The following is an 11152-nucleotide window of genomic DNA, read 5'->3' on the forward strand; positions in this document are numbered from 1 at the left end:
TTTTAATTCTGAGGGTGTCTTAATGAAATCCGTAGCTGAGGATTACCTAACGGGTTACCGGGGCTTCTAAGCAAAAGTTGGAAAGGCATGATTTTTAGCCAGAGTCAGACACTTTTGTGCGCCTCACCCAAGGCCGCAAGGATGATTTTCCCCCTCAAAAAAGCTGTCAAGGTTAATGAAACAATGAAAATAGGTAAATAGAGATTTATTATTGTAAAATAGTATATAAAATATATTTGAACTTATCACATTGGAATATAAGAATCTCATTATTTATATAAAGTCAATATAATTATTACAATATATATATATTACAAGGCATCCTTGACTTTTTCTCCCTTGACATAAACTTGTACGATGTTTCTGTCGTCTCCTACGAATATGAACTTCTGTAGAAGGTCCAGAGCATATTCATCGGGGTTACTTTGTAAGGTTCCTTCAAACTTGTCGATTTGTCCACCCTTTGCGTACACGTCTACCAACAACGCGTCAAATTCTTTGCCGATGTCAAAGTTGCCGATCTTATGGTCCAAGTTCAAAGCTGGAAATACAAAAATGTGGTATTGTATATATTGTATTGGTATTATGTGCTATCGATGTCATTACATAATTCGTTAGTAGTTTTTGTGAGTGCTTTGGACTCGAACCGATTGAACCCACACGGTTCACTTACACTATCAAACCAAGGCTGTTTCAAACCAGGCAAGAACCAGGTACGCTATAGGGAGATATCCTTTAAGAGGAACTAATGTAGTCTATCACCCATTTACCTTGGACCCATTGGTACAACTCTGTATGAGTATTCAAGATATTATAGTGTACTAGTTTCTGCGGCTTCGTCCGCATACCTGTGGTATAAAAAGTAGCCTAGCCTATGTGTTATTCTGGACCGTAATCTACCTCTGTTCCAGATTACATTCAGCTTTTTAACGTGATTGAGTAACAAACATACAAACTCAGAACCGCAGTAATATTAGTAAGATTAAGATGGTATCACCTTTAGCTCCTCCCAGTGTAGCGAGATAGAAAGCTTCCTTCCAGTCGAGCGCATACTTGTCGTTGCCTCTCATCTCCAGGCAGGTGGAGATGTCCATTGTCCTGCGTATAGCGTCCAGGATCGATGCGTTGTCGCCGCCGGACACATCTGACAGCATCAATACGGTAATTAAAAACGATTGTAGTCAAATTCAATACATACTTTTATCGAAATGTCAAAACCAATACTTATAATGGATGTTGTTTGGATACAGACTTGTGACGTCATCATATTTTTGCGTCAAATAGCATATTTATTTCTTAAAAAATATCAATGAATGTAATGATTAGTTTAGATCTATTTCTTCATTGTAATGAAGACTTCAAGTATCTAATTTAGTTGTGACTGAGAAAAATAACAAATAATTTTTTATTTCAGTTGTGAGTTTTAAGAGCATGCTTTAGGTATTCTGGCTGCTCCTTACAGTTGTTTAGAAAGAGTACCTCACCATATAGAATAGTTATAGGAGGTATACCTTCTACCTCAGTAGGAGGCCCAGCAGGGAGTAAGCAGCTGTAGTCTGAAATGATGATTATCTACCTGTTCCCAAACCCACAGTGATGTTAGCATTGATAATTTCCCTGACAGGACAAAGGCCGGACTTCAGCCGTGTGTTGGAAGCCGGACAATGGGCCACGGACACTCCCTTACTGGACAGGAGAGTCAGTTCATCTTCCGTCAAATGTACTGCATGGGCCATTATACACTGGAACAGAAACAAAATAATTGAAGATGTGAAAGGTGAGTGGTTTGAAAACCAGTTAGTGACCACCTCTGACAGAAGCTGTGTGTTCAGAGGCTTCACCCGCGTTCCCGGGATAATAAGTACCCCATGTGTTATTTCATTATAGTCTGAACACTATAATCTTTATTTCTACCAAATTTCGTACAAATCCGTAGGGCTACTCCGGTTCTCGAATGCGAAGTTTCGTTTAATCTTATGCCGGAAGTTTTATTGAATTTGAAATTGAAACTTAAATTAACGTTTTCATTCGTTCATTTTTGTTCACGAAAGTTAAAGTTAAAGTAAAAAAATAAATTGAAGCGTAGTACGAAATCTGCGAAGTTTTGGACGAAACTTCGTTTTTCGTTGAATTAGAGTAGACCTCCTGTTCAGTAGATTTGTTATAGTTTGATTTGCGTTAAAGTGTACTAATCACACAACCATACATCCTCGCAAACATAATATGTATTAGTAAGATTTGCTATAAATATTATTAATGGGTTTACCTTGTTGGTCAGAATTCCGCTTTCATCATAAACATGGCCATAGCTCTTGCATTTCGGATTAGTTTCCAATACATAGTCTATTTCTGAAGTATTTTCTGATATGTGGCTCTGTAATATAGAACAATTAATTAGATGTGGGTCGGTTTAAGACAGACTAGTTCAACAAAAAATCAACCTCCTCAGGCTTTACAATTATGTAGGTAAAGGTAACCTACCTGTATTCTGCAGTCATATTTCTTGGCAATGCTGCCCAGCCCATCCATAAGTTCTTTATCACAGCTCACTGCAAATCTTGGAGTCACTACAGGTTCCACCAGCTCATTCTGTAATTTAGACAAAGTACTATTCATAATTAACATTTTTGAGGGCATACTGACTCAAGACTAACACTTAACCCTTTATAAGGCATAACATTAAAGTAAAACTTTTTGTGGTTTGTTAAAATATGGTTTTTGTAATAATCATTGAACTTTTCGTTGAAGTAAACATGGTGGTAAAAATATTCCCTTTGCCTTTAAAAAAAAAACTGACACCATTTTAGCTACTTTAAAACCAAAATCATATAGGGATGTATCAGTCTCAAACAGAAAAATGCTATGAATATTGAATCAAAAAATATTCTCACTTCAATTTTTAAATATTTTTATACAGAATCTTGCTTGTATATGTAATAAAATAAAAATATTTATCACCTATTGTCCAAGAAAAATATGATTATTTAGTACTTCAACAGTAATACTTTTCACATAAAAACAATAGTCTATTTCCGTATACACATATAAGGGTAAAAATCACAAACCTGATAAGATATGACTTGTTTGATAAATGTTTCAACTTCTTCCAATTCTTTTTTAGTTTCGTTATAATATTCTGCAAAATTCTCTTTATTCATGCTAACTTTCCCAATTAATGCCCTCTGGTGGTGTTTGATGGCACTTTTTACAAGTTCCAGTGTCCCTTCTACATGTAAGGAACCAAAGTAACAGGCTGTTGTTGTCCCATTTTTGAGCAGTCTTTGCTGAAAAACATTTATTTGCATGTGTAAATGATTATAATAAAAACAATACCACTGGGGCTCGTCCATGGAAATGAGGCAGCCCTAAAATCCCTTTAAATGAAAAAAAGACGCAATTCAAATAATAAAGGAAGTAGCGACTTCCTATAAGTGCCAAAAATTTTGTTTTACTTATTAATTTTTTTATAATTTTCTGGGAGTATACTACTGCAGTGCTCCTATAGTTAAGCTGCTACTGCACAATACATAATTAAAATTGACATAAAGCACTCAATTAAGCTGTAATGAAACAATACATAATGAGCAAGTAATTTTAAAGTTACAATATATAATAAATCTTATTAAGTGTTACTACTCAAGTATGACGCAATATCTTTATCAATTTACTCACAACAACTTGGTCATAGACCTTAGCAGCGAACTCCGTGTCACTGTACTTCTTCTCTAAATGAAAAGTGTATTTTGCTAGCCATTCCAGTAGTGGACGGTCTAAACCCAGTCCAATATTAGGAAACTGAGGAGCATGAGTGTGGCAGTCAACAAACCCAGGTATAATAAACTGGTCCGGACTCAACTTTACTATTTCAAATGTTGAAAATTCTCCAGATTTTTCCAGTCTATCAAACTCTTCCGTAGAACCTCTTTTTGTAATCTAAAAAAATAAAAAATAAAAATTTATAAATGTAATTAACAATTTATTGAATGGAACGTTTATTATTTATTAAAGTGTTTTGTAAAGGGATTTAATTAGTTAATATTATCATTACCTTTCCATCTTTAACAGCGATGTAACCGGAGTTTATTTCAAGATTGTTCAAAGAACTTGAGCTGGCGATTATTCCAGTGAAAACGATATTTTTATTATCCTTCATTTCTATTACACGTGCTGTATCACTGTTCCGTTGATAAACTGGTATAAAATTACGTAATTAAATACTACTTCATTTAATCTTAAAGTTTAGTTTAAAAGTTAGTGATAATAACATCTTATCAATATTATTTTAACACAAGTTTACAAGTTAGTTGAAGGAAGTTCGATAGGTACTTATCTACTTATCTATCTGTCAGAAGAAGTGTCAAATCTGAATAACTTTTTAATGTTTGAACTACTGTCTTTTACGTAATAACTTTGTCCGATTAAAACATAAGTTTGCTATTTAAAGATCAAATTAATTTATAAATAAAAAAGAAAGTAACAATCATTACACTTATTTATTGTTTAGAAGTTCCAACGAATTAACTGACAAAACTAGTTTTTTTAGGCTTTGTAGTTGTAACAGTATTTTGTTAATTCTTATTACAGTCATTTTCATCGTCTGGTGGTTGTTATTCTGTACATAATTTGGTGCCAAGAATTACGAGCGAATGTGACTCCCTCACGCCAATGCACGAATTGCCCTGTGCGTGCATTTTGTATCCATATCACTGAGTTGGAACTGGTGGCGCGCACCATGGCTTCTTCGAGTCTGTTATTCATTTTTCTTGCTTCCTCTAAAGCCTGTTTAAGATCAAGTAAGTATTTTTAATTAACTTTCTAAGATTACCAACTTGTCTTATGAAATGTTTTGTATAGGTACCTAATATAATATTATTTATATGCAGTAAGGCAAGGAACCTTCCAGCATACAAATTTCTAACGACTATACAAGTTAGATTCGTTATAATAATAATTGGTAAGCAATTTTACTGAACCCAGGGTAGGTACTGATTTCAAAAAACGTACTTGATTGATTAAACTGTTGGCAATAACATTTCGGCCAGACAACATTGATGAGTTTGCTTTGAGAAGGCTCCACCGAGGTAATGCAGCACCGAGTAAGCGAGCATCGTTTTCTAATCGAGCTAGTTCTCTGTCGGCTACCGAACGTAATTCCATTAGATCCACCACCTAGGGAAGGGTATCACCATTATTATCAAACATGAGAGTCTACTGTTAGACTACGGACCACACTTAGCAGGAGAGTGAAGATGGCAGTTTAATCAAAAGGATCATGTTCATCAGATAGCGCTGCAGCCCGGTCTTTGTAGTAGTGGTAAAATCCTAGATTGGATTGAATAGTTAGAGAGAAAAGAATATATTACCTATACCTATTATTAATTTTCAGATCCAAATGAAGTCGATCAGAAATGGGTAAGAAAAATGGAATTGAGAACTTACCTTTCTTAAGTCGTCCATCTTTCTAGCTAAACTCTCGAGCATTCCTTCTGCGAGTCTCATTGCACTCAACAGGTTCATCATAGAACTGTCGTCCTCATGAGATGCCCAGCTGAGTGCTTCAGCCTCGAAACGTTTTGCTTTTTTCTCTGAATCGGCCCTCAGCCAATAAGTCCATAGGCCTACCACCAGTCGTCGGCGGCTGGGCCCTGCTGATTTACCCTTAGAGATTGAATATTCAGCAAAGCGGCTTATATCTTGAGGCGACTCAAGTTGAAATCCTGCATCCAGTATCATATCCATGCACAACGCATGATACCAATTTTCACTTTCATACGACATGTGATCTTGCCCTGTACGTAAAGCAAATTGCAGTATATCGATGGCTTCTTCAATTCGTCGTCGCGTCAGCAAAATGTAAAATAAATCTGGAATTAGTTCTAACGAAATATCTTCAGCTTGTAGGAATCGACTAACAGCTAGGGCACGAAAACCTGATCGTATGGTCGGTGCCAGTTGACCTCTGGCCATTCGAGCTCGGAATGTTGTCATAAACAATTTACCAACAGCAAAGAGTTCATCAGCCTGAATTGGACGTGGAAGGGCTTTTAAAGAGTTGGCTGCCATTTGTTCTATATCTGCTGTAGCTTCGGGCGCGCCGCGGTCCATTTCTACCTGGATTGCATTACAATATGTCTCGCAGACATTTACTACAGAACATTCTACAGTCTGGACTATATTTAAAGCGCGTAGTGCTGTCATCCTTGATACCCTTTCATCGCCAAGCATCGAGTATAATAAGGTTGCTACGTTTAAACAATACACAGAATCTGCTTTCAATATTGTTTTATGTAAGCGGTATTTCTGGTTGCGGAATTTAAAAGCCTTTGCTATATTTTTTAACTTTAAATATTCAGGAACTTTGTGTAAATTTATGTTATAAATCTGTGTAGCTTGTTCTAGTTCTAACTTAGACGCAGCAAGTCTTCCTACAGATAGGCAAGCGGCAGCTCGTATTGTATGGATTTGTCCGAAAAAACGTTTTTTTTCGAATGGATCTAAGTTTTGCAGTGATTGACAAAGATTTTCGGCATCATCAAGTTTTTCAAATACATTTTCAAAGTTATTGCTTAGAACACTCAAATGACTGTACTTAATTAGAAATTCAACAGCTTTTGATTTCAAATCTGCATGTTCTGCATGGTGTACGATTTGTTCACAAATTGTTATATTTAATTCAGCACAAGTGCACCTAGCGAAATTCGTTTCAGATACACCTTTTTCTATTTTTACGCTAAATGTGTTACCATCTTTTTTCTTTTCAATTTCGTCTAAATGCTCCTGGCTATCGATTATGCCGAGGTTCTGCCAATCACTAGGAGCATCTGCTTCGGTGACCTCACGAAGCATATCAAAAATCTTACAATTTGGAATTTCTTCGGAATCGCTTAATACTGGATCAGAAAAATTTGTCATCGTTACTTTTTTAGTTCTTTTTTCATTTGTTGTTGGAGGATTTACCTCAATGGTGCTACCTTTTAATTTTAAAATAGGTGGTACTATAGAATTGTTTCTTTCATGGCGTGAACCATACTTCAGTGTCTTTGTTGCTAATATTTCGCTAGTTGTCCCAATCGGTTTTAAATTTTCTTTGGAGATTGATACGGTTTCTGATTTTGTTGTAACCAAATTATGTGAAGATTGTGAATTTGACGAAGATTCGCTTTCTTCACTACTTTGTAAGCTGTCATCAACCTGAGTCGTTATAGTATCTACTGATGAGTATCCGCTTCTAGATGCTTCATTAGTCAAACTTAGCATTGATTGGACGACCATAACCGTGCCGCCACAACTAGTACATTTTTGTTTATTATTTTCAAGATAATTAACAATTCTTGTATGAAATTCCTTTTTTTGATTCATCGGCAATAATTCGTAACATGTTTTTCTTGAGTTTTTACTTCTGAATCGCATTAACTTGCAAAAAGCATATTTCGGTAGATTTTGCTCGTTTTCTGCATCATATTCAAAACAGCAATCACAAACAATATTCGGGTTTGATGCCTGAGAATAACCTGAGAGTATAGTCAATGTCGATGTACCCCTACGACCAAATTTATTTAGACAGTCTGTGTTAGCACATGACAGTATTCTCAAACAAAATAGTCTTTTTATCGCTTTAGCAGTTATCAGCGGATTGTTTTCGTACATTATATTTTCCAATAGATCCCTTGGAATTACATCACCGATCACTGATGCGATTTTCAACAGTAACTGTTGATACGGAGTCAGAGAGTCAATCTGGATCATTATTAATGTGTCTAAATTATGAACATTTATGTTTGTATTTAGTTCTTTCTTATCAATAACTATACATATACTTATATCTCCTTTGTTATCATTTTCTATTAGTTTATCGAGAGTGTCCTGATTGTTACCATCCAATGCTTGTGGGTGCAGCAGTGCAGGTTCTGGAAACTGTAATTCTTCTTCTTCTTCCCATTCTTCTATTTCAGTGTCTTCTATTCTTCTTATTTCAAGTGCTCCCGATGAAAATAAATGTATTATAAAACTCTCAACAAGACCCGGCATACCTTTACATTTACTTCGCAAAGCAGCACATAGATCATTAGAAACACCATCCACATCTAATATTTGACATGCTAAAGCAGGAATCCACTCTGGATCTAAAGGTCCTAAAGCCATTTTTCTGATGTTATCATTTATAAATACGCTATACAGCCAATTGTGGACGGCGCTAAACTTACCACGTGTAACAGATAACACAATAAATATTTTCATTGTCTTGAACATCATTGATATAAACTCCCAAGACAATGAATCCAAGTTTTGTAAATCATCTAGAAATATGACTATGGTTTGTGGTAATGCTTTTATTAGTTTTTCAAACATAGCTTTCGCTTTTTCTTTGCGTTTATTTTCATCTAAAGAATGGATTCTTTCGTGATAAGCAAATCTCACTTTTATAATATTATTTAAATAGCATAAGTCGTCAGAGTAGACTTTTAATAGTTGAATTATTTTTTCTTCTTTAGCAAAACCTTCTACAGGTTCTTTAAGTTCAAGCATTTGATTCATTATTTGGCTTAAAGCTAAGTATGCTGTGGCTGAATGTATTGAAGTTAGGTTTAAATAGCATACTTGGTATCCCTGATTTCTCGCAAAACGTGCCATCCATTCTAACATTCTGCTCTTTCCTATTCGTGATTCCCCAATCATTAAGAGAGCATCAAAATCCCTGAACGCTGATTTACTGTCCTCCAGCCAAGCTTCAAAATACTCAAGTTCATCACTACGGTTGAGAAGTGGAGGAATCATTGGTATATCGTATAACTCTTTAACTCTTATCTCTTCACTGTACTCATATATTTTTCCCGGTTTAACGATACCTTTTAATTCTATTGCCGGTTGAAGTGTAAAGCTATTTGTGGACATTTTACTTTTTACAAATGTCATTTCATCGCAGGTGATTTTGTTTCGAAATCCACACATGAGTCTCGCTGCCTTATTAACGATAGCACCAATAACGGTGAATTCTCTTCGTAGGGGATGACCTACGACTCCACAGTATACTTGTCCAGTTGTTACACCAATTGATACTTCGAGGACTCCATCGAGAGCTGCTACGGATTTTTTTATACTGTATGCACATTTTAATGCAGCTTGCGCTTCAGACTCGTGTTTGAAGCCCCGTAATCCGAACACAACTAGTATCATTACATCTTTATCAAAAAGAATAATTTTGTTAACACAACCCATCGATTTATATACAATTTCACAAGTGATTTGATAAGAGTTGTTAACAATTGTTATCAATTGTGCAAATGAGCATTCTCTTGGTTTAAGCGTTACAAATAAAATGGAGACTTGTCTCATTTCAGTCAAGTATTCAAGCGGTTGGTGAGCATCGATCTGGGTGAGAACTGGCCTAATCATAAATCTACGAATTTCCGATCCAATGTTTTTTTCTTCGGCTACTAGAATGGCTTTCCGTAAACTTAAAGCTTCTTTTTTTCGTAAGGCATCGGTAACATTTGTACCTTTAGATGAGTCTAATAAGACATCTGGAAGACTTTCGATTGCACTGAATGGCTTTTTACTTTGTCTAATTAAATTTCCGAAGCCTGCGAAAGGTTTCGTTACGTTACTTTCATGGGGATCGTACAGAATGGATTTTATCGTCACGAAACCGTTTTCGTGTATAACATGGTCGTAGTTCCTAGAGTAACAGTGCCCCCAAGCCGTGGGAGTAAGTTTCACTTCTCCAGAAGCACAAACACTTTCAGCAGCTTTAGCTTCGATCACAGGCAAGCCAAATATAATATAACTCATATCTATACCTGTACCAATGGGTGCAAATATGATATTGCCGGCTGATATCGCCAGTTTGACTCTCAAATTAACTTTAACGTCGGTTTCGTAAATAGCATAGGAGTGTTGTATAATAAGAGCACAGGCTATTACTGTATGAATGGTGTGAGATAAAAATGATCGTTTGTCAGTTTTCCAGAGTGCCAGGAATGCATCGCCCGCGAACTTTATGATGTCGCCACCGTGGCCATAGATGAGCTCTATGAGAGCGCCGAGGTATGTGTTCAGGGTAGCAGTTAATCTGTAAGTGCCACCTTTGCCAGTGTTATTATATCGTTCTGATAGAGCTGTGTACCCCGAAACATCAGCCATGAGGAGCACGCCAACAAATCGTTTTGTTTCCACAGAATTGAACCTGAAATATATGATACCTGTTTTGAACATATTATGTAAAATATAATCACTCAGAATACCTACATGTTTTAAGAGCGATTTGCTTATTAAATGGTAAACTACTGCTATGGGTACGATACATTTTTTCAATTACATTATAAAACTTTACTTGTCCATCAAAAGAATTTCATCTGGAACCAACGTGGACAGTATTAGAGTTTGTTTCTTCGTCAGTTGTATATCAATGTCTTGTTCTACTTCGTCTGCGTCGCTCTTCCTCTCAAATAGTTCTTCTATCCAGTTCTTAACTTCCTTGTTTCGTGCTGGTTCATATTCATCTACATCATCTTCAAACATTTCATGACCGCGACGTGACATCCTCCGGCTGTAGTTGCGCCAACGTTCTGTGCTCACCATGACACTAGCAGAGTTCCGCCTGGCCCGAGGCTTGTTCTTGAGGAAATTCATTTTTATGGTTTATTTGCTGTTGTATGCACGTGAATTTTGGATGGATGACCGGATAATGTAGTTGTCACTTTACACTTAATATATTGTCATCAGCAATCTAGTCGGTTGTGCTGAGGATCCTTGCTTTATCTCAATGTACTTGTGCTTCAAAAGAAAATATTCAATATTACACCAAGTACAACATGAGCACAACACATTAAACTTTTTGACAATACATTAATGTCATCGATATTATTAATTTGAAGGGAGTAAAGTAAAACTCTTTGCTGTAATTTATAAATTGTGTAAAAAGTTGATATTATTATGTATGTACTTACTACTTAGGTACTTTAATTGATAAATGGTTTGTGGGCAAAGTTTATTGTTCATTAATTAATGTTTACAAACCATTCCGTCAATTAGAACCTGTCTGGAGTGATAATGTAGCGATTCACAGCGAGTGTTCCTCAATCGGTGAGGAACTATCACTTAATTACCGTTATTTATTATTTCAATGCCTTTGACCTGTTGACATAATTTCTTT

The 11152-nt window shown here is 35.9% G+C and overlaps 2 protein-coding genes across 3 annotated transcripts; both read right to left on the reverse strand.

The window, feature by feature from the left end:
* Positions 1–190: 190 nt before the first annotated feature.
* Positions 191–4327, reverse strand: LOC126911699 (guanine deaminase). Its single transcript, XM_050700283.1, has 8 exons — positions 4049–4327; positions 3673–3933; positions 3066–3284; positions 2482–2589; positions 2267–2374; positions 1577–1742; positions 998–1144; positions 191–541 (listed from the first exon to the last, which is right to left on the reverse strand). Exons 1-8 carry the CDS (start codon positions 4151–4153, stop codon positions 312–314), a joined length of 1344 nt encoding a protein of 447 aa, XP_050556240.1. The 5' UTR covers positions 4154–4327; the 3' UTR covers positions 191–311.
* A 118-nt stretch (positions 4328–4445) lies between these two features.
* On the reverse strand, positions 4446–11150 carry LOC126911696 (adenylate cyclase type 10-like). 2 transcript variants are annotated; one of them, XM_050700270.1, is made up of 4 exons: positions 10331–11150; positions 5440–10183; positions 5005–5169; positions 4446–4779 (listed from the first exon to the last, which is right to left on the reverse strand). In XM_050700270.1, exons 1-4 carry the CDS (start codon positions 10627–10629, stop codon positions 4591–4593), a joined length of 5397 nt encoding a protein of 1798 aa, XP_050556227.1. In that variant the 5' UTR covers positions 10630–11150; the 3' UTR covers positions 4446–4590. The 2 variants fall into 2 exon arrangements, with proteins under 2 accessions (XP_050556227.1, XP_050556228.1); XM_050700271.1 differs by having other exon boundaries at positions 10316–10474.
* Between the last annotated feature and the right edge of the window lie 2 nt (positions 11151–11152).

Source organism: Spodoptera frugiperda, chromosome 18 (assembly GCF_023101765.2).
Source record: "Spodoptera frugiperda isolate SF20-4 chromosome 18, AGI-APGP_CSIRO_Sfru_2.0, whole genome shotgun sequence".
NCBI lineage: Eukaryota > Metazoa > Arthropoda > Insecta > Lepidoptera > Noctuidae > Spodoptera > Spodoptera frugiperda.

Excerpts from the sequence above, each read along its gene's own strand:
- LOC126911699 (XM_050700283.1), bottom strand. The coding sequence starts at position 4,153 with ATGAAGGATAATAAAAATATCGTTTTCACTGGAATAATCGCCAGCTCA. Across the intron at positions 3,934-4,048 it reads TCGCTGTTAAAGATGGAAAG|ATTACAAAAAGAGGTTCTAC; the intron begins GTAATGATAATA and ends TTATTTTTTTAG. Across the intron at positions 542-997 it reads TACACTGGGAGGAGCTAAAG|CTTTGAACTTGGACCATAAG; the intron begins GTGATACCATCT and ends TTGTATTTCCAG.
- LOC126911696 (XM_050700270.1), bottom strand. The coding sequence starts at position 10,629 with ATGAATTTCCTCAAGAACAAGCCTCGGGCCAGGCGGAACTCTGCTAGT. Across the intron at positions 5,170-5,439 it reads AGATGGACGACTTAAGAAAG|GTGGTGGATCTAATGGAATT; the intron begins GTAAGTTCTCAA and ends ACCCTTCCCTAG. Across the intron at positions 4,780-5,004 it reads CCAACAGTTTAATCAATCAA|GCTTTAGAGGAAGCAAGAAA; the intron begins GTACGTTTTTTG and ends GATCTTAAACAG.